This window comes from Alligator sinensis, unplaced genomic scaffold (assembly GCF_000455745.1).
Source record: "Alligator sinensis unplaced genomic scaffold, ASM45574v1 scaffold301_2, whole genome shotgun sequence".
Taxonomy (NCBI): Eukaryota; Metazoa; Chordata; order Crocodylia; family Alligatoridae; genus Alligator; species Alligator sinensis.
Window position 1 is genome coordinate 2,949,182 of NW_005841874.1, and position 23,821 is coordinate 2,973,002.

At 41.3% G+C, this 23,821-nt stretch overlaps 1 protein-coding gene and 1 long non-coding RNA gene across 2 annotated transcripts in view; one reads left to right on the forward strand and one right to left on the reverse strand.

The window, feature by feature from the left end:
- LOC106723520 overlaps nucleotides 1–23,821 on the reverse strand; it is a 145,865-nt gene that overhangs the window by 114,770 nt on the left and 7,274 nt on the right. The gene's annotated exons all lie outside the window — the stretch shown is intronic.
- Nucleotides 6,976–8,743, forward strand: LOC102374284 (putative mediator of RNA polymerase II transcription subunit 26). The gene is made up of 2 exons (XM_006017178.2): nucleotides 6,976–7,109; nucleotides 7,365–8,743. Exons 1-2 carry the CDS (start codon nucleotides 6,976–6,978, stop codon nucleotides 8,590–8,592), a joined length of 1,362 nt encoding a protein of 453 aa, XP_006017240.1. The 3' UTR covers nucleotides 8,593–8,743.

The following is a 23,821-nucleotide window of genomic DNA, read 5'->3' on the forward strand; positions in this document are numbered from 1 at the left end:
GCCTGAGTCTCTAGGGGCGTGACAGGGTAGTGGATGCCCGCAATGTCTAGGCCCTCTGCACACACCCTGTCAACCAAGGCAGGTGTGCTCAAATAAATCATCGGGACCGTGTTCACACGACCCGCATAGCGGATGGTACGCCATCCCAGGAGCGCAGCTAGAGCCTCCGTGCAAACCTCGAGCCCCACATGGAGAGGGGTATGAACCCTCAGGCCATGAGTCAGTGGGAGGTCCCGAGAGACATCCTCATGCCAGCTGCCAGGTGTAGGAGCAGCCATCCTCACTAGGACAGGGTTAACTACAAAGCAAAAAAACTAAGGGAATGAAAAGAAAACTTAAACACAGGAGCTCGAGGCCAAGCTCCTGGGAATGCGGCCAAAACAGAAAGTGAAGATAAGCCACTGAAAGCGAGGGAGGGACTTGTGGGGTGAAAGAAAAGCGTGGATAGAGCAAAATAAGAGGGGGGAAGAAAAATGCACCCCTCAAGTGGCAAATGATAATAGAGACCTCCCCACAAAGGGGGAGGAGGGTGAAGGGGAAAAAAAAGTGGCAGGGAAAGGGGGGGGGGTTAAAACAGCGAAATGAAAAAAGAAAAGGAAAACAAAGTGGTGAGGGGGGGATGGAGGGGGTAATTAAGAGCACCTCTGGAAGGCAGGCTAATGGAAAAGGTAACTCCCCGCAACAAGCAGACAAAAAAGAGAGAAAGAAAGGGAAGAGACAGTAAAAGAAAAGGCTACGAGAAGCGTCTCACAGACAAAGAAACCGGAAGCAGAGGGGGAGGGAAGAGAGAGGAGAGAAAAGTGGGGGGAAAAGCTGCAAAAAAAGCAAGAAAAGAGTCAGAAAGCGAAATAAACAGAGGCTAGAAACCTTTAGACAGGCGGGAGTGAAGAAAGAAAAGAGATAGGAAGCCGTGGAGTCTTACACCCGGGATCGCCCCCTCGGGATCGCCCCACGCAGCTCCAAGCGAGCCTGGTCCGAAGCGTCCAAAGCGGAAGGACAGGAAAGAAGGAAGGAGAGTAAGGACACTGGACTTCAGAAAAGCAGACTTTGACTCACCCAAGCAACAGATGGGCAGGATCCCCTGGGAGGCCAGGCTGAGGGGAAAGGGAGTCCAGGAGAGCTGGTAGTACTTGAAAGAAATCTTACTAAGGGCACGGGAATGAATCAGCACCATATGTAGGAAGACTAGCAAGTATGGCAGAAGACCAGCTTGGCTTAGCAGGGAACTCTTCAGTGAGATGAAACACAAAAAGGAAGCTAACTAGAAGTAGAAACTTGGACAAACAACTAGGGAGAAGTATAAGAGTATTGCTCTGGGATGCAGGGATGAAATTAGGAAAGCCAAAGTGCACCTCAAGTTGTAGCTAGTAAGGGACTTGAAGAGTAACAAGAAGGGTTTCATACAAGTATATCAGCAACAAGATGAAGATCAGGGAAACTGTGGGTCCCTCACTGAATGGGGGAGGCAACCTAGTGGCAGAGGATGCAGAAAAGGCTGAAGCACTCCATGCCTTTCTTTACCTCAGTCTTCACAGGCAAGGTCAGCTCCCAGACTCCTGCACCGGGCAGCACAGATTGGGGAGGAGGTGAACAGCCAACAGTGGTGAAAGAACGGGCTAGGGACTATTTAGAAAAGCTGCATGTGTACAAGTCCATGGGGCTGGACATGATGCAACTGAGGGTGTTGAAGGTGTTGGCTGATGTGACTGCAAGGCCACAGGCCATCATCTTTGAAAACTTGTGGCAATCAGGAGTGGTCCAGGATGACTGGAAAAGGGCAAATATAGTGCCATCTTTCAGGAAGGGAAGGAGGATCTGGGGGACTACAGACTGGTCAGCCTCACCTCAGTCCCTGGAAAACTCATAGAGCAGGTCCTCAAGGAATCCATTTCTAGGCACTTGGAGGAGAAGGTGATTAGAAACAGTCAGCATGGATTCACCCACGACAAGTCATGCCTGACCAACCTAACTGCCTTCTATGATAAGATGACTGGGTCTGTGGATGGGGGGAAAGCAGTGGACATAATATACTTTGGTTTTAGCAAAGCTTTTGATATGGTCTCTCACAACATTCTCATAAGAAAGTTAACAAAGTACAGGTTGGCTGAATGGACTGTAAGGTAGCTGATATGCCGGATGGCAGGGCTAGGATTTAGAGACACCTAGACAAATTGGAGGACTAGACCAAAAGAAATCTCATGAAGTTGAAGAAGGACAAGTGCTAAGTCCTGAACTTTGGACAGAATAATCCCATGCACTGATACAGGCTGGGGACTGACTGCCTGGGCAGCAGCTCTGAGGAAAAGGACCTGAGAATTACAGTGGGCAATTAGCTAAATATGAGCCAACTATGTGCCCTTGCTGTGAAAAAAGCTAACCGCATAATGAGTTGCCTTAGTAGGAGTGTTGCCAGCAGTTCAAGGGAAGTGATTATTCCCTTCTGTTTGGCCCCGGTGAGGCCACTGGAGCACTGTGTCCGGTTTTGCACCCCCCCATCCAGAAAGGACGTAGACAAATTGGAGAGAGTCTAGCAGAAGGCAATGAAAATGGTGAGGGGGCTGGTGAACATGACATATGAGGAGAGGCTGAGAGAAATGGGCTTGTTTAGTCTGGAGAAGAGAAGACAAAGGGGATTTAATAGCAGTCTTCAACTCTCTGAAGGGGGGTTCAAAAGAGGATGGAGCTGGATTGTTCTCAGTGGTGGCAGATGACAGAGCAAGGAGTGATGGGCTCAAGTTGCAGCAAGGGAAGTGTAGGTTAGATATTAGAAAAAAATTTTCACCAAGAGGGTAGTAAAGCACTTGAACAGGTTACCCAGAGAGGTTGTGGAATCTCCATCCTTGGAGGTTTTTAAGATCTGGCTAGACAAAGTCTTGGCTGGGATGATATAATTGAGGATGGTCCTGTTTTGAGCAGGGGATTGGACTTGACCTCCTGAAGTCCCTTCCAACCCTAATTTTCTATGTTTTTATGAAATCAGTTTGGTCTTGCTATTACTTGCTCTTGGTGGATCCATGCTGGCTATTTCTGAACCCCTTGTCTTTCTCTAGACACTTGTTAGAATCTTTGGGGGCTTGCTCCATGGTCTTTCCTGGTATCATGGTCAGGCTGACTGGTTTGTAGTTCCTTGAATCTTTGTCCTTTCCTTTCTTAAAAATGGACACTATATTTGCCTTTTTCCAATTATCTGGGACTTCATCCAACCTCCACAAAGAGGCTATCTAGTGGCTCTGAAATTACTCCAGCTGTTTTTTTTTTAGTATTTCAGGGTGTATTGTATCCAGGTCCTGCCAACTTGAAAGCATCTAGTTTCTCTAAGTAATCCTTAACCTATATTGCCATTACTCTAGGTTGTTTGAACTCTTCCCTATCTTTGCTGTCAACTGCACTTGTCATTTGGTCGCTGTTCCTATTTATGAAGACTCACATAAAAAAAGGCATTAACTGCTTCAGTTTTCTCTGTATTATCCATCATTAGAATGCTTTCTGCATTGTGTTAGGGACCTGTGGTTTCTTCAGTCTCTCTTACTCTTGACATATCTGTAAAATCCCTTTTTATTGCCTTTTAAATCCTTTTCCAGTTGCATCACAGATCACGTCCTGGCCTTCCTAATTTTCTTCCTGTGTGCCTGTATGATACTCTTATGACCACATTTCCACTTTTTGTAGGATTGCTTTTTGAGTTTCAACTCATGGAAGAGACCACTGTCTATACAAGTTGGCCTTCTGACGCAGTTCCCATTCTTCTGTTGCATCAGGATAGATCGCTCCTGTGCTCTTAAAAAGTGCCTCCATAAAGAAGAGGCAGCTCTCCTGGGCTCCTTTACTCCTCAGACTTGCCTCCGCAGGCTGGACATGTTCATATGGATGGAGTCATTGAAATTACCTGCTATCATTCTATAAGATGTTACCCCAGAACAATTATTGTTTCTTCCCTCACTCCCATAATTACAGAACAATGCTACTGAAAGGGGAATGAGGCTGCTGGGACCCCACTCCTGCAGTTTCCTACTGATTTGTAGGAGATTGAGGAGGAGGGACCACACCCCTTCTGTAGTTGCCTACTGATTCGATAAAGATGCAATATGGCCTACATATCAAAATCATCTGCTGTCTCTTCTTTGCTACTGACTGTAAGGATTAAAATGTGTTGCCATATTACAGAGGGGTTTTCATGTTGTATGATGTTAGTCAGGATTATTCCACACCAGAAAAATAATTTGAAATGAAAGCCAGTCACCGCTCTCATGCTGTCTTCAGGAGGGGTGCTTCACTTGGTTGCTACAGAGCATTTTACATAGCTCCTATAAACAAATACCCAATTACTGCACATGCCCTTGATTTATGAAGTTGTGAGGGGTAAAAAAAAAAAAAAGAAGTCATCTCATCATTTTGATGTGTAGGCATGAGCTAGCTCTGTAATTTAAGTCTGTTCTTTTTCAACCCAGGGGAGATATGTTGCCCCGCATCCCCTGTGTAAACCCAACCTATAAAAAGCCTTATATTGATTAAAACATTGACTCTTCAAGTACTTAACATGTAGGGTTAGTTCATGTGGAAGAGATGAAAATTATAAGGGAAACAAGTGTCCAGAAGCAATAAGAAATGCACCGTGTCTTGGTGGGATACGTTGGTAGCCATTACAATGATTGCTCTTAAAATAAAACTGAGATCTAAAATGCCCTATTAGGAACACATATGTCAAATGGTTAGCCCTACAGTGAAAGAACACTACATTATGGATCTAACAATATAAGCCTAGGTGAGCCAAGGCAGTGGTTTTTTGAAAATGCAAAGCTTTATATGAGTGCTAAGTATTGTATTATCAACATTAACGTCAAAGGTTCTATTTGCGTATCCAGTCCCTTTTACTGACACCTACCATCAAAGACCAACTTCTTGAAATGTTGTATTACTCAGTGGAAGATTTTTTAACATAACCTGCTATTCTATAGAAAGTCAACGTAGCCTGTAAAGTTCATGCAGTACCTGCAGCTTTTTGTTCTAATAAACTAGCCTTTAAATATTCTTAAATAACTTTAAAAATAACCTATTGCTTAAAAACTCCCCTTTCTGCTATTAAAGGGTAGAAGCTACAGATGCAGCTGGGCTTCCTTGGTAAGATGATTCAATAAAATATTTTCATGACCTCCAACAATGCTTCCTTATCAAACGCTTGTGTGCTGTCAAAATGGAAAGGCGACAAAAAAAAATGTCAAATCTCTGGAAAGATATCCTTTCCAAAACTAGAAGCACTAGTAAACCACCTGATACCTCAAAGCTTTGTGTGAAACTCAATATCCCCTCAGTTTGTCCAGTTTTACCATGAACATGTTCTCCCTCTTACAACACTGAACCTCCAGAGACATGGACAAGTGTGGCTTAACCCTAACAGTCTCAAGCAAGAAATACACTGTTTATTTGTGGCTCATCAGTAATATTCCAGGTAGTATTTCCTAAATAACCAACATTTGCAGAATGTAGAATCTAGAATCATAGAACATTTAGGGTTGGAAGAGACCTCAGGAGGTCACATCTAGTCCAACCCCCGGCTCAAAGCAGGACCATCCCCAACTAGATCATCCCAGCCAGGCCTTTGTCTAGCCAGGTTTTAAAAACCTCCAAGGATGGAGAGTCCATCATCTCTCTGGGTAACCCATTCCACTGTTTTACTACCCTCCCAGTGAGAAAATTCTTCCTAACATCTAACCCCAACTTCCCTTGCTGCAACTTGAGCCCATTGCTCCTTGTTCTGTCGTCTGCCACCACTGAAAGCAATCCAGCTCCCGATGTAAACTCAGATGGTGACTGGCCAAACCAGGTCCTTACAGTACAGTACTGATTAGTTCTTCTAGCACCAAGGACTGATTCCTACATCACCACTGACTAAACAAGGAGGTAGAAGCCAACTACCTTCAAGAGGGGGCTGGTCAAACATGGGCAGCATTGGAGGAAAAAAAAAAAGCTACTAACATTTTGAACAGTCAGATTCTATCCTCGATATTGTATTATTGAAATATAAGTAAAGGTGGGAGATGATAAATCAGTACTAAGAAATGGCATGATGCAAAACCTAATGAACTGAAGTTTTGGATAAAATTCCCTTTTGTCATCAGTGGACTTTGAACTGGGCCATAATTTATTCAGCCACAATATTTGTCATCCTAGGCATCCTAGTATCCTAAAATACTGAAAGAAAATTTCAGTATTTTAAAGAGATTTACTTAAATTTCACTGTTGTTTTCTGAAAAGATTTGAAGAAACGTGATTTGTTGGATGTTGATAATGTCTATAACTGTTATAAACCAGATTAACAGTTATAGTTGGTTAACAGAAATTAACTCATATTTCTGAAATGCAGCTGTATTGCTCTGATTCAATACATTTTCTTCATAGTCGAATACATCTGAGATGGAAGCAAACAGAATATTGCCCTCTGCCAAATGGTGATAATATCTCTTTATTTCACAGGGATATTGTAACTTAGATTTATTAATATTTGCGCGGGCACTTAGATGCCGTGTTGAAGATGGCTCGGACAGAAAACAGAGACTCCCCATATATACCACTGCCATAGTAGCTGCTCTTTACTTCAGCTATTATTTCTACTTCAGGGTCCTCAGCATTCTCAAGAGGCCCGAGGAGGACAATTTATAAAGCAGCAGACTCAAAATATATACAAAGAAATCTGATGTTTCATTGTGGCAAACTGCTTATTACTTGGATTTGAAAGTGCCACGGTTGCTCAGGCACCAGTCTTTCACATCCCAGAACTGATGAGGTCATAATGATGAGCTCAGCAGGAGACAAACATGCTATGACGATACTGATGAAACCAGCTGCCAAATATGTCCATTTTACTCCCTGTCTGAACCGGCTTGGACGGATTCATAAATCCTTTGAAAGATGTTGGGGGAACTGATGGCAAATTAAGAGGCAGTTACTTTTTGACTACCGTTTGGTCTGTTTGGGAGCATGAGTAGAGCTGATGTCGTTACTGAAGATTCAGCAATGGCAACAGCTAATACGGGAGAAAGAGATCATCTTCCAGACATCAGCAGTTCCTTCAGGAATTTAGCATTTTGTTGTATTGGCTGCTTTCAAAGAAGGTATGTGTGGATGCTGTTTAGTACAATGACTTCTCCTGTGCCACAAATATAATGGACTAAGGTATTTAAACAAACAGTCCTTGTTCCACAGAGGATAGCATCAAGGACTACTTAAGTGTGAGGATGGCAATCAAGTGTGTTATTTGAAGTCTGTGTAGCTCTTAAGACAGTGTAATGTAGGGTTTAGGCTGAGATACAAGTTTTTACAGCTGCCATTTGTTCTCAGTTCTTAATTCCTAATTTCCTTCTCTGCAGAACAGAGTCAAATTCTGTGAAAAAGGTGACAAAAAAGAAAAGAAATAAGAAAATACCCCTGGCTGATAAGGCTAGCAAGCAGGAGTGTCTTGAGACTGGACAAGACTACCACGAGCCTTTGCATGAACGTGACCATGGGGATGCTTTGCTTTTACATTTTAAGCCATACAACAAGAAAGTCAAAGGCAATTTAAATGCTGTGCCTGTAGACATATGCCACAATGAAGAAAAGCAGGAGCAAAAGCACCTACATGCAGTTTTCCTAAATATGCAGTATAAGAAAAAGAAAATGAAGAAGAAACAGGACCACTTCAACATGTTGTGCCCAAGCACAAGTCTTATAAGCCCCAGGTCTGAGAGTGGACCTTACAAAGAAGAACAAAACTACCACCATGCACAAAATTGGGAGCAACTACCTACAAGACCTGTGCACCATGGCACATTGTCCCTAGGAGTAACCTTTGAAGAAGACCAGCAAGAAAATGTGATTTTTGATGGTGCTCCTTACAAGGAAGAACAGGACTACCAAAGTGTACCAAACAAGGAGGAGCAAGAACCTAAGAGACACGTGAGGACTTCATCCTTGGAAGTAACCTATGAAAAGAAACAAAGCCAAATGAGCTCTGAGTCTGAGGGTGCATCGTACAAAGAGGACAACTATGGAGGTGTACTGTACAAGAAGGAGCCACAGCCTATGGGGCCAGAGTCTCAGAGTATGTCATCCCTGGCTAGAAACCTAGTGGATGAAGAGCAGGTAAGGAAGGAAAATACTAGGAGCCTAAGAATAGTCCTTCCACATTATGAAGAGTGTAAGAAGATGAGACAGCATCACCAAACCAACTTGATCCCAGTCGTTCTCTGTGATGACAAGAAGCAGCAGCGGGATACACAGAGTCAGCAGAATATTATGCCCCAGAACGACAGGGACAGGGAACTGCAGGATGGACGCAATCCACACAAGTTCATATCCTCGTGTGTGCCCCATGCGGAGGAAGAACAGCAGAAGAGACAAGATCTCCTAAACACCACAGTCCCACGCGTGTCCCAAGACAAGGGGCAACAACAGGAGAGTCAAAATCTCCCACCTATGTTGCATGAGAAAGAGGAGGAGACGAAACAATTGGAAGTACAGGAACCCCTGAGCTCCGTATCTCTGTTTGTGCCCTATGAGGAAGATGAGCAGGTCGAGGAAGGGGAGAATCTCTTCACCTTCTTGTGTGAGTCTTAAGAGGAAACCAAGCAAAAGTGACATAACCACCTTGGACGGACCTGGCCTGCGGAGAGCAGAAGACTCAGGAGGGACAGAATCATTCATCTCTGTATGAGAAGGTGGAAAAAATATGAATTATCTGGAAACCTTTTAATTGAAAAGCACAATTTAGAGAGGATAGAGAGTAAAACACACTGCAACCAATAGTTAAATGTCAGTTGATTCCACAGTTTAATCCCTACAGCAGTATGGTAAAGTGTTAAAGGACCTGTACTGCAGGCCTTTGGCACAGACGTATTTCTGTATTAGATAATTAAAAGACCAGCATTTTCAAAAGAGAGTTCCCTGAAGACACACACATAAAATAGTGACCTGATTTTCTATTCTGAACAGCTGTAGATCCCATTAATGTCAGTGGAAGCTGCAAGTGCTCAACAATTTTAAACCTTGAGTTAGGTACCTTACTCCACATTAATGGCCCTAAATAAGTGCCCTTGGTCTGATTAGAGCAAGCACTAAGGACAATCAAAATTATACATGAGGCTATTACACAGCCAGCAGAAGAGCTAGAACATACAACAATGATGAAATCTGAAACAGGGACTAAGGGCTTGACCCTGCACAAGTGAAATCAAAGGGACTTTTCTGATGCTTTTGTCTATTAGGCTCTGATATTTGCCTATACAAATGTGTATATGATTGTTGTCCTCTATACACAACACATAACACGGGGGATGAGAATCAGTCCTTAAAATATGATTGTATCAGAGGACACACCACCTATTACATCACTATAAAGAAGGTATGGGGTGTCTTTTTGAATACATTTTAAGTATTAAAATTCATGTCACTATTATCACATACTAATGCAAACACCTTATAAAGGATAAATGGGAGATCCCCGCCCCGCCCCCCAGCACACTATGTGGGTCTAGGATGCATAAGAAAAGTTGCAGCAGTTGTTCATAAAACTGCAGGAACCTCTTGAATCCTGAACTAATATATTTCTATTTGAAGACTCCCAGTTATACATGTGGGGATTTGTTTGGGTTTTTAAAAAATATTTTTACTTAGCTGAAAAAAAATTGCAGGCTTGAATTTCAGAAAGAAAAAAAATATACCAACAATATTTCCTGGACTTAACTTCATATTTTCACCTGCCGGGTACTGACTGAATACTCATTAGATTTCTTCAGGAACATTTCACATCCCTGGAGTGTGCCAAGCAGTAGCTATAAGACGAGATATAAGTGTATCATATGATGTGTTTATTATGGCCGTTTCTCTGTAGCTGTTACAAGGGAACCCCTTTGAGGCTAGATAAAAGTTTGCCAAAAATAAAATTCAAATATCCTTTTAATCAAAACAAGATAAAGAGGAGATTAGTGCCACCAGTGTCAACACCACCACTTCCAAAACATATGCTCAAATAAAACATGAAAGCTTCAGGGGATTGGGTTTTGCAAGCTTCAGTAGCTTACACTTCCTCTCCCCTCCAACTCTATGTATTATTAAAATGCATCAGCTGATGATGTGTTAATGACAAGCTTCATTCTCAAAGGACTCCAATTCATTATAGGAACACCATCAACTTAGAATTCATATCACTAAAAACAAAATCTGTTTAAATATGTTGTTATGTATTTTACTGATAGTTTTAAATGTTATTGCAATTTAAAAGACCATATAAGAAGCACCCATCTATTTTTTTTGCAGATGCCTTTGACATTATTTAAAACAACTGAAAAAACCAACACCTCCCTGAGAACACCCTAACAAAATGCTATTCCCAACATAACCCAATAGACACGATTTTTCTGCATCGAACCTTCTTTTTCCCACAATTGCCCAGATGATTAAAACTGAAAGAAATTTTATATCAAATCACTTTCCCCAAATCCCAGTCTTTCTTTCCCTTTTGTTCAACTGAATAATGAAAATCAATTACAAGTTTCTCTTCTACTTGTATGAGTACCTTCAGTTTCAGATTCTTGAGGAGAATGTCAGAGAATAATTTGCTTAAAAATAACTATCTCCACTGGAATTTTATTAAAAGAATGGAAATATTTCCATTTGTCCTTTTGCAAAACATTGTTTTTTATGACATCCAAGGTTCGATCCTTTAAAGACTTACCAAAAAGCCTAGTTTCTCACTTACCGAGAGAAAAGTAAAACAATGAAAACTAGAGACAAATTAATCAAACATGCGGACATGTGGTAAAATCAGTGGGAGTTTGGCTTGATTAAAATTAGCAGGATCTGGTCCAAAAGTCAAGCAAAGCAAGGGTAGAGATGAATCCAGAAAAACTCCGGTCAGAATATCCCTAAAGTTTGGATGGCTTTGGATCTGCTATTCTGGTCTGAGTCCATCTCTAACGAACAGCTCTTTCTATGACACTGCTGCCCTTTCTATTTCCATTTCATTTGAAGAATGTTCAACATTAAAAAAGTGACCTAAACATCTGTGTAATTTTGAGAATCTTCTTAAACTAAAGGCTAGATTCATGAGGATGTTTTAGAGGCTTGAATATTTTTAAAATCTGTCCCAAAGTGACATACCTGCCTTCCATGCCCAACTTTAGGAGCTTTTCCTTTCTGCAGTAATACTCTATACCATCCAAATGATAACACCAGAAATTAAACATAATGAATGTGAACACAGATAGAATTTAAAAAAAGAAACTTTGGGCCCCAAACCAGACTTTATGGAAGGTTTTGTATAACTTTTTTCCCCTGGCTTTCCATTTTCATAGTTGTGCAGGATTTCACTAAGGATTAGGACTGGAAATTCAGACAACTTCAGAAAAGTTTACTTATTATATGTCTTACCCTAGGCAGAGGTGGAAAGCTCAGAAAAAAATATCTTATGAGAATTTCAGCTTACTTTTACAAATCCACTAGTTCAGCTTATAGAAAGCTGTTGTAGATAATCTGATTTTGGCATTCACAATTTACAGTTCTCTTGTCAATGATACAAAAAGCACAAGCCTACCATTGTGAAGGCTCATAAGGCTTTCATCAGGTTTGTCTCTAATTTTCTAGCATTGTCACTTACTACATTTTCAAGACACAATTTTAAAGCGATGCAGAAAACAACTAGCTCATTATGCTAACATGCAAAATATTAGTTTAATGCATTTCGATATATTTTGTGGGGTTATACTTAAATTCAACAATGGAAAGGTTAAAAGCAGTTCTGAAGCTAAGAATAAGAGTTCATCAGAAGAACACCACACAAGGTTACCCTAAAGACCAGACGTGTCTGGGAAGACCAAAAATGATATATTGTTGTGATTACTATTGTAACTTGAACCTGTCTATTTTCATCTCAACACTATGGGAAGAACGCTGGCAGAGTTAACCACTAGGGCTGTGTGAAGCTTTGGTCCCCGATTCGATTCTGCGGAGGTTCGGCCTGATTCTGTGGCCAAATCTCTGAATCCGAATCAAATCAGGAGACCCTTTAATCTCTCTGAAACAAATTGGAACCCTTTGAATCGATCTGGAGAGATTTGGAAAGATTCGGAGATTTGGATATAGACACAGCTTTAAAATGTTTTTTCTACATATCTCAAGGTACCAGGCGGCTCATGAATGCTGCAATGCTGGGATGGGTGGAGCATCCCACAGGGATGGGGGGAGTGCTCCCCAATGTGCTCAGCAGCAGACCCAGAAGTGGACCAGAAGCACTTCCAGTTCACTTCTGGGTCCACCAGGGAGTGCACAGGGACCATCCCCCCCTGCCTCCCCTGGGCTCAGTGACTGGTGCCATCTGGGTCTGGAGGGGCACCCAAGGTCCCCCTCGGCTGATCGCCAAGTCAGAGAGGAGTACGGGGGTCCCCAAGCATTCACGAGTCGCACCTGGTACCTCAAGATACGTAGAAAAAACATTTGAAGCTGTGTCTATGGCTGAAACACTGATTCTCTGCATCAGCATCAAATCTTCAGATTCGGATTAGGCCGAATCGATTCGGGACAGTTATACGAATCAACAAGTCGAATCACTGTCCCCGATTCAGGCCGAATCCAAATTGAATACTGCCCATTTCACACACCCCTAATAACCACTGGTTTCTAAAATGATCACATCATTATTTGGAGCCTTTTTTAATACAATAAAGGTGTTTCTTAAGGAACCCTCAAGCGAGCCTAACTCCACAAACCAAAACCTCAAGAAAAATTATTCAGAACCTAATCCAACTGAAACTAGATATTTACCTACCACTCCACTTAAGTGGTCCACCCCCCTACCTACCACAAACCAGGGGACAAACTATTAGAAAGTGGGACATTTACTGGGGTGTGATAATACAGCTCAAAACATATTCTATTCCTGAGTGGGGCTCCACCATTAGCTCTAGCTCTAAGTGAATTCTTTACATTTAAGAATCCAGGTAAAAACTAAGAAACCTCTTGTATCTGGACCAGTTTTCTCACTTTACAACATCTGTTAAATTTAAGAGGCAACCACATTTTTTAAGTGTGTTTGACTCTTTTTTGAAAATTCTAGACCATATTACATAGCTAGCAGCCAAGAATCGCCATAGTTATCTATTATAACCCTGAGGAATTCAGTCATGAAACTAGGTTTTCTCTCCAGAGCAGTGACTCTGGCTTGAGATCCTTTCAACTGTGCCACAGGATGCCACACAATGTTAGCTGTTAGGTTTGCAAACATGATTCACAAGATAAACCGAGATATTTCAAATAGAAATCCATAGTTGTGGTCTTGAGTTCTTTGCCACAGAAAAAAAACTGTTCGACTATTTTTCTGTAATCAAAACAAAGAATGAAAACTAAGAGCTGGCATTTTCCAAGGGAACCCTTGAGTCTATCCAGGGGTGCCTCAAGTCTATCCATGAATAGGTTGCATCTAAAATGGCTGAGAGGAAGGTAGGGCAGTTATTAGAGGTTTGGTTTACATTGGCTTTGAAGGAGGTACTTTCCTCGGTCATCACTGTTAATCTGCAACTGCACAAAACTATGTGGCACCTTAAAGGAGCGAGAAAATAGCAAGTTAAAAGATTCACCACCAGCAGATACAGAAACTTTAGAATGGGGGAGGGGCGGGGGGGAGGCAAAGAGTTATTCATAGAAATCCAAGCCAAGACAAACAAAACAATAAAAAAAAGATAGTGATAGGGCTTTAGCCTACAAAAAGGGCCCTGTTCAATACATCTCCCATGAGGCCAAACTCCCATTTTCTTTAGCAAAAGGCAAGCCAGGAGATACTAATAGGCTCTCCTGCCCAAAAGCTCTAAAGGCACGAGCTTTTGCAGACAACAGCCTATTTCATCAAAGCTTTAGCAGCAATTCTGTCTGTGTCGGGCACTCACTCAAGCCTTCACATTGCATCGTCCTGAACTTTGGTGGAGAAGCAGCACCCCTCTCACTGTGTAAGTAAGAATGTGGTTGTGAAAGGCAGTTTGTAGATCTGTTTTCATCCTCTGATTTAGCATCCGCTTTTGTTCACAAAACACTTTTTGGGGCACAATGTGTCTATGCACAATGCACAGGTAAGGACCTTTGGCCATTATGTACGATACAGATCATACATGTGTGTACACAATTGATTCTGCATAAAAACAGGTGTGTTTCCAGCCATTTGCCCAAAAAGCCAGATTTGTGCATGAAAAAATAGGTGTGGAGAAATCAGGTATTTGTTTAAAATGCCCTTTAAAATATTTGCTTAGAGTTCATTCTTCATTATTATATATTTGTCAATGTTGCTATTAGTTCATGCAGCCTTATAAAATATATAGGTATTATTTTATTTGTATTTATATATAAGGGCTTAGTCCATCTGTCTACAGCACTCTTTAAGGGTGTCAGGAACCCAGTGCGGCGGGGAGGGCAGAGGGAGGGGCCAGCTGAGGAAAAGCGGGAGCCAGACTCCCAGCTACTAGAAGGATACTGCAAGAAGACAATTAGATGGACAACATCATCAAGAAAGTAGCCTCACAGTAGCCAGGAGCCAAGCTCCCACTTTTACTTAGCTGGGCCCTCCCTCTACCCTTGCCATGCCAGGCTCCTGGCACCATTAAAGAGCGTTACAGACAGACAGACACACACACAGACAGACAGACTAAGCCCTGAGGACCAAGCTACAAGAAGGTGATTGGACTTGAGGCGACAGCAAGAGAGCTGTGCAAATGAGTCCCAAGAGGAGGCCACTGTGAGAAGACAATTAAATGCATGACGTGCTCAAGAAAGTCGTGCAAATGAGTCCCAAGAAAATGCTGCTGTGAGAAGACAATTAGATGCACAATCCTACCAAGAAAATTGCCATCAAGAAAGTCGCCATTCCTCCGTCATTCTTGATGGGCAATTTGCTAATATTTATTATATACGGATAAGTTGTGATGACTCTAGCTCTGGCAGATGGTGTGGGGATTTAAGATCAATGCATGAGCAGAATTTCAGAGATCATTTTGCTCCAGTCCTCTTCTTTTGGAGGTCCCTTTCCCCACGTCTGGAGGAAACGTGCTTGGTGTGTTCATAACTGGGGAAGCCAGCCACAAGGATTCCTCAAGTGCTTGTAGGCAATTGAAAACTGAAGTTGGAATCGTATAAAGCTCAACTCCTGCAGGTTTAAATACTAGAGAAACTGGATGCTCTGCAAAACTATTCTGTGGTGCTCTGGAATGCCATGGGAGCATAGATTTAAGCCATCTCCCTCACACTGTTTCACCAGGAGTTCCTCTTTCAAAGCCTAAGTTACCTAAACAGGTTTCAAGTGAATACATCTCCTATCAGAAACAGGGCAATGTCCCCAGATAAAATGTGCAGACACTACCCAGTTGCAGATAATAGCGTTTGGAACAACTCAGGTAGCAGTATCTGGCAACAGGGACTGTAGGAATCAAACCTTGAAAATGTTGGCACCGGTTTTTAAACTACTCAGAGGGTGTTATGAACGACAGGGGGCAAAAATAAATATTCTAAGAGAAATTCACAGTGCCCTTTTATGAGTAAGGGATTTTAGCTGCCCATAATCAGAATTCATACATATTTAATAAATAAGCCGAACATTATTAAGCCACTTCACCCTTTCATGTCACCATTACTAATGCTGCCCTGTGTGCCTTCAGACAATAATATAAATTATAGGAAGATTTTTGTATTAAACACTTTACAAAACACCAAGAAAAGGCATTACATTAAAGCAAAGCGGTATTTCGGTGAAAGCATAGTATTTTAATACAACCTCTAATTTTCACTGTAATGAAATGAAAAATGAACCAGGTGAGTCACTTTTCCTCTATGAAAAAGACCAATCAACACAGATGGCCTTTATTTTGGCACACGTAGTGGCACTGATCTGGTACCAATAGTTGTCTCCCAGGATAACATTATCACCGAGCATTTTGAAATCCCATATTGTGACCATGATCGAGCCACACTCACCAGAACTCCTCTTCATCAGGGTATGAAATGGATATGAATATGGCGCTGTCAGTCATGAATTATCCACGATCAAAGTCATTATAGTCAGAGAATGGAGTTCAAACTAGTCTCTCTGAACAGGTACACTGACAAAGCCATTGAAAGACTCTCTGAACAGGTTTTCTATTCTTTTCAAGAATGTTTTTCCCAACACAGCATTTATGTAAAGTACAGCATTAAACAAAAGCTCAAAGCACAAGCTGTTTTTCAAGGAACATGACCCAAGTAAAGCAGATACACCTCAGGAGTTCTGATAGAAGGGCAGAATCAAAGTGCGTAGCAAAAGATTGACAAACTACTTCATTGCAAGCCAGGTTTTTCTTTACATCTGACAAGAAATTGTATAGCAGTGAGAAAGGATTGGTAAAATGTATAGGGTAAAGGAAAGGGGTTGTTTTTTTGTGTGGAAGAAATGTGATACAAATGTAATAGTTTGTCGTGTGGGCATTTAGGATGTTGTTTATCTTTACACGGTTAAAAAGCATCTATTCGTCTTGACATAGTAGGTATATAAAGCTCAAGGCTTTCTCATTTCAAAGAAAAGTATAGGTACCTGCAAAATCATGGGAGTTTTTTCATTACCAAAAGAGCTGTGAGAACTCCTTTAAAATCCATGTGTTTGAATCTGACAGTAGAAAAAGCTACAGGAGGAATAAACAGGTCAACACAGTTTATATGGCCACATTTAAAGCTAGACTCAAGTGCAAGCAGTTGCTTCATGGTCTTTGTTCTACTTGCTAGACTCTAGACTCCATAATTATTCTCTATCTCCTATTTTTCACAGACAGGGTACTATCCTACGTGCAACATCAATATGTATAGTGTGATGATGGGCCTCAAGCTAACATTTATTATTTGCATCAGACTAATACTACTATATAGGTGTTTCCCAAAGAGGAATGAGGACCAGGGCCATACTTCTTTTTTTCTCACTTTTGTGTAATTCCACTGAATTAAAGAGATTTTCTTGATTAACATGAGTCTGAAAGGAAAAATCAAACCCAATATTCTTGCACCAAACACTTTACAGGCTTACTGTTTTCAGTGTTGCCAATGGTACTTTCTAGGGTGGATCTGGGGGTGGGGGTGGACTGGTGCACCTACACAACCCTTTGATTCCTGGTCCAATCAGAGTTTAAAACCAACTGCCTGGCAATGATAGCAGCATTTCTAGTCAGACAGTGCCCAGGGAGTCAATTGACTTCATGGCGAATTATTATCAGATCCCGTCTAAATGCTTTGTTCCAACACTCTCTTCTTTTTAATGGACTTGATGTTCCACCAATCAAGCTCTCCTTTGTTCTGCAGGTCTGCTGTCTGAGAGCTGCTCCTGGTAATGAAACTCCTATTTCAGAGCCCTGCAGATGGTTTTTAACTCACTTCAATGAAGTTATATTTGTTTTTTCTTCAATCTTAAACTGAATAATGGGGCTGTGCGAAACTTCGGTTCGCGATTCGATTCAGAGGAGATTCGGCCCAACTTGATTTGGCTGAATCTCTGAATCCGAATCAAATCAAGGGACCAATTTAAAGGTCCAAATCAATTCAAAGCTCTCTGAATCTTTGGAAAAGATTCAGAGACCTTTGATGATTCGGGCAGTCCCCAGAGGCTGCAGCAGGGAGCTGCAGGGAGCTGACTCCAAACTGGTAAGTACTAGGGGCAGGGGAGGAGGGGATGGGGGAGGGGAGAGGAGACCATGCCCTCCCCGCCCCAACTGCTTGCACTTGAGTCTAGCTTTAAATGTGGCCATGTAAACTGTGTTGACCTGTTTATTCCTCCTGTAGCTTTTTCTACTGTCAGCCCCCAACTCCCCCTTGTTCCCCCAGCTCCCCCACGGGTGACCCAAGCCCAGCTCTGGCCCTTTAAGAAAAAAAAAGCCAAGAAAAGGCCCAGGACTTACCGCTTCTGGGGCTTTGAGGGGCTCGTGCAGAGCCCCCCATGTGGTGTGGGGCAGTGGGGATTGGCCCCCCGCTGGCAGGAGCATTTTGGGGGGGGGGTTTATTCTTGAAGGGCCGGATCTGGCCCGGGCAGGGCACCTGTGGAGAGGCTGGGGGAGCTGGGGGGCTCATGCAGAGCCCCCCATGCAGTGTGGGGCAGTAGGGATTGCCCCCCCCCATTCAGCAGCACCCGCTGAACCGGGGCTTTTTTTTCCCCCCAAGTGCTGGGAGCTGGGGTGGGCAGGGCAGCCATTGCCAGGCTGGGAGAGTGGGCGGTGGATGGGCTTGGCCTGGCTGATTTGGAGATTCAGCAACAGCCAAAACTCTTAATCAGATTCGGCCGAATTGAATTGGGACAGTGATTCGAATCACCGAATCAAATCACTGTCCCCCGAATTGGCCGAATCTGAATCCGAAGTGAATACTAGCTGCTTCACACAGGCCTACTGAATAATACAGACCTAGATCCCTAGCATATTAGTAAAGCTTCTAGTTTATTTTTAACTAGAGAAAAAAGGTGTTTTTTATATGGGATGATGCACCTCACCACCTGCGCTCCCCTTTTCAGAATTCTAGATCCTCCCATACTTGTTTTCTTCCTTAAAGCCCAAGCCCCTAAAAGTGTGAAATTGGGGGAGAATCTCACCATCATTTAAAAAAAAAAAAAAAGTGATTTTTTAGCATTAATTGTGGTAGATCTAATCTGGAAAATTTGACCCAAATGAACCTTAATGCCTCAAATATCTGAAAGTAAAGTGAAAAATAATAATGTATAATTCCATTTTAAGCCAATATAGAACTTTTGAAGATCCGTTTTAAGATGTTTAACCACATGAAGTGCGCGGTATTTCAAAGCTTACAATCTTGATAGATATACAACTACAGTTTTTTAAATTACCTCAGTGGCTCAGGAGGACTTCTGCCTGAAAAAGTATTCCCTATCCCTCCCCCTGCCCCTCCAAATTCAGAATATCAACATTTGTTTTCATCTAAATTCTCCATAAAAAATGGAAATTATCCTTTAAAAAAAAAAACCTGCAAAAGTTTCAACCAAGAAATAAGGTTTTGATACTGTTCATCAAAAAAACTAGTTGAAAACCCAATTTGCTTTTTAAAATGAATTTTGATAGAAAAATTTCCACCAGTCCTAATTAGAACTTAGTTTTGCCCTCGGGAAAAACAGCGTGTCCTTCTGTTTTAGCATTTGTGTGAATCAAGCAGTTCATTTAGTAATCCATAAAATAACATGGGTATGTTCTGCTAAGGATCTTTTCCCAATGATTTAGTCACTTTATGTACAATTTGTAATAACTTTAATCTGGACAAATAATCACCTCAGCTATATGTTCTGCCCAATGTTCTGTTCTCTTTTTTAAAAGGTATTAAGAACTGTGTTGCCAATATCTTATGTGAGTGTGCACATCTTGCAAGATCCATACATTTCACTGCTTACCCTTTATCTTGCAGATTTATTTAGTCATCGAACTAATGAAACCGAAACCCAGCAATTTTTGGAAAGCAAACTAAATTATAATAACATAACTATAAAATGTCAAAAGAATCAGGTGAATAAATATGAATTCTTTACAATCAATAGAAATATAATACAACTGTGTATGGATATTATCTGGTTTTCAATGTCACAGCAGTAAATTATTGCTACAGCTTGTTTTAAAAAAGTGGTAGATTGTGTTCCTCTGCTGAAAAGGTGAACCATGATGAAACCATTACACATCCCAGATAAGTTTTACAATACCACTGTTCCTATGTTCTTCCCCTACCTTTTATCTAGGAGTCTCAAAGCAGTTTTCCAAGACTAATAAACAGGGCCTGCAAATACTCTTTATTCTGCAGGCATTTTATTCATTTTTTAGCCTCAAAATGAGGTAGAAGAGACTTGCCCAAGGCCAAAGATCAGAATCCAAGAATCTGAGCTCTCAATTCCATGTTTTGAGTTATAAACTTTTATAAATCTGTATTAATTTCTTGGGCAATATTTGAAAAAACAAGGTCAATCTCTCAGTGATTGCTGTAGGCCAGTAAGACTCAACTGGTCACATGCATCAGGTGAGTTCCTTGATTTCCTATATAAAGTCATATCCGACTCCGGGGATAGGAAGCAGTGACAGATCTTTAAATTGCTATGTCCCCTTGGGCCACGGTGGTGGGAAGAATTACAGGTATACAGAAATATTTCATTTGTTCATTATTTACATGAAGATTCCTATGTTTGTAGTGCCTTAGAAACCAGTTAGCTACAAGCTGGAGCTATTCAAAACCACTTAAAAAAAAAAAAAGTAAAACCTTTGCCTTAAGTTGAAAGGCAACCAGAAACTTGGTGCAACTACTACTTTATAGATAGTGTTCATTATAAAACACATATTTCTAATTACTAGGGGTGTGCAAAATGGGACATATTCGATTTGGATTTGGCCTGACTCGGGGAAAATAATTTGATTTGTTGATTTGGATCACTGTGCCTGATTTGATTCGGCCGAATCCAAATCCAAAGATTCGACGACGATTCAGAGAATCAGCGATTCAGCCATAGACACAGGTTTAAATGTTTTTTCTACACACCGTGAGGTACCAGGTGTGGCTTGCGAATGCTGCGATGCTGGGGTGGATGGAGCGCCCCACAGAAGTGCTGGGGAGGGGGCACGTGCTTGGAGGCAAACCTGGAAGTGAACTGGAAGTACTTCCGGTTCATTTCCGGGTCCACCGTCAAGCACATGGGAGGGCCCCCCTTTGCTCCCCCAGGCTTGGTGATCAACTGCAGGGGGACCCCGGGTGCCCCGCCAGACCCAGGAGGCACCAGTTGCTGAGCCAGGGGGACACAGAGGGGCCTCCGGTGTGCTCCCTGGTGGACCTGGAAGTGGAACGGAAATGCTTCCGGTCCACTTCTGGGTCCGCTGCTGGGCACGCTGGGGAGCCCCCCGCACTCCTGTGGGATGCTCTATCTGCCCCAGCATCTCAGCATTTGCGAGCCACCTGCTACCTTGAGGTTTGCAGAAAAAACACTTTAAAGCTGTGTCTATGTCCAAATCGCCAAATCTTTCTGACTCTCTCCAAATTGATTTGGAGGGTTCCGATTTGATTCAGAGAGATTAAAGGGGCTCCTAATTCAATCCAGATTTGGAGATTCAGCCACCAAATTGGGCCGAATCTCCACCGAATTGCATCAGGGACCGAAGCTTCACACAGCCCTACTAATTATTGTGGAGGCAACTGACTTTTTTCTGGCAGGTGATGGGGCAATGGGTTGAAGAACCATTTCCCATGGAACCAGCCGCCAAAGATTTCATCAGCCAATATGATAATGAGCTATTTCGGTTGAAATGAGCTGATTAGGTTTTTTTTTCCCCCCAGCTGCTGTTCAATTAATGAACCACTTTTTAAAATTTCAAAATGAAGTTCATGAATCATCTATTTTTATTTATTTTTTTAACTGCAAACTGATAAATGAATTCAGCCTTTTGGTGATGCAAACAAGAATAGGTTGATTTCCAGATCTGGAAGGAGTCAGTGTTAGCATTTGATTAAAAAAAAAAAAAAAAAAAGCAGTGTGAACATTAAATATTTCTATATAAAGAACTAATAAAATGCAGATGATGAAAGTAACAGCCTGTAAAACTAAAAGGTGCTGCAAAAGGCTCTTAAATGAAAGGTTATAGATCATGAGTCATTTAATCCAAATAATAAACTGTTGTTGTCAATGAAAGATCTGATACAAACTGATTTAGATAATACAGAAAAATAAACATACAATTTGACAGTCACCCTGGATTTATAGAATCATGGGATTAAATGCTTTCCACTTATTCAAAGAGGATTAGTCAGGATACATTTATTTATTTAAAGCAGATCTTTTACAGAACTAAAGAGTTTACAATGATATGGAAAATAGAAAATCCATATCAGCTTTAGCTTCTATCATTCAGCTGCAGATGTGAAACAGCTTACAATCAAATATGCAACATACTGTATTAGCAAAAAAAAAAAAAAAAGTAGTACAGAATAATCTTAAACTAGTTAATCATGGGAACACCACATTGATCATGCTAAATATTTGTATACACTATTTGCGCTGAATGGCAATAAATGTTGCCGGTATAAACAGTACTTCGGACACATTCATAAAATAAATCCCATCTCTGTAAAAGAAGTGCGAGTCTGGACTAGTGCCACTGAAATCAGTGCAGTTAAGATCACCCCAAATATATACAAATTAAAAGAAAATATACTATGAGAAGGAAGATATATGGGTGCTAACAAGAAAAGACAACTCCTATATTCTATCCTCAGATCTGCCACAGACTTAACTGAAACTCTTTATTCTTAAATTCACGCACATGTAAAATGGATAAACCTCTTACCACGTAGAATTTGAGGAGTCTCCAGTCATATTTTTAAAGTGATCAAAGGTCTCTTGGGGATAAGCTTTCATTTGTACTAAGACATGTTTACATCACTCTGGCTGTGCAAAAGGCCTTCTTCAAGTCCACTTCCATGACCAGAGTGGTATAAAGTTAGCTTAACACAGATGAATATCAAACTGTCGGTGTTTCTTTTTCCTGATGCTGAAATGCTAGTAATTAAACATCTAGGTCACATCTAACAATTAAAGACAATGAAAATAATCAGGGTTTCAAATTTTGTTCATGATCGGATCCAAACATTGTAGAGCACCTAGCAGATCTGGGCCCTTCTACCGGTGGCTGTAGGCACTATACAAAAAAACCCCAAAAATATATTGTATGCGTGTTTATCCCAGGTTATGACATCAAATGGATGGCTGTGCATTTTTTCACTTGACTCTTTCCTATGTTTAAATTCAGCTCCTATCTTGACATTTCCAAACTATTCTTCATTTTTAGAAGGTAGCTCAGCATGACAGAAGCAGCAAAACTGATGCTATAAGAGTAACTTTCATCCAACATTTGCAGCAAACAAATACCAGGTTCCGGAAAAGCTAATACTAGGAACCACCACTACAAACTGGGTTTGTTCCTCTTCAGAGGAAGGAACCATGAGCCTCAGCCCTGTTCCTCCTCAAGGCCATCTTATCATCAAGAGGATATGTTATATTTTAATCAGATGTACTACTTAGCAGTAATTGCTATCTGCCTCTCCTGCATCGCCCCAGAACCAGGGAAGTGAAGCAAGGATATCATGACAACACAAACAGCTTAGTTCAAGGAAATGAATATCTGATGAATTATTATTATAATTCATATATAAATGAATAAATCACAGCTTAGTTCAAGGAAATGAATATCTGACGAACTATTATTATAATTCATATATAAATGAATAAGTCACTCCCCACACCTCTATTGAACTCGACTGCATTTAGTATTACTGTCACTATTGCTTATGGCCATTTATTAAACTACTATCCTCCAAGGACAGTCACTACCAGGAAAAGACTGGACTGCTCCATTTCTGCCCGTTCCTAGGACTCATCCAGGTCATCGTGCCAAAAAGACTCCATATCACTTCTTTACAGCATTTGACTAAGTAGATGCCTCCACTTAGAGCATCCCTAGTAGGTTACCTAGCTAAGCCCAAACTGAAAGAGTCATACGGGAAAAGAAGACTGACATAAAGCAACGAGATACCAGACATAAATTGCTTATGCGTTACACAAGGCCAACTCCTACAACATGGACGTGAAGAAGGCAGCACAAAGCCTGAACTAAAAGTGACGGTGAGCAAAGAAAGTACCATCCACAAACAACAAATAATATACAACTTTGTCAGCAACAAAGCGCCAAATTTACTTTTCATCACGGACTTGGCTGGCGGCAGTAAGTTTGTCCTTTATTAGAACATCACATCCAAAGCAAATGCCTTTGGTTAA

What these genes read in the sequence shown, in the direction of transcription:
- LOC102374284 (XM_006017178.2), top strand. Translation starts at nt 6,976, where the DNA reads ATGAGTAGAGCTGATGTCGTTACTGAAGATTCAGCAATGGCAACAGCT. An exon ending in ATTGGCTGCTTTCAAAGAAG is followed by an intron (nt 7,110 to 7,364) that starts GTATGTGTGGAT and finishes CCTTCTCTGCAG; the next exon opens with AACAGAGTCAAATTCTGTGA.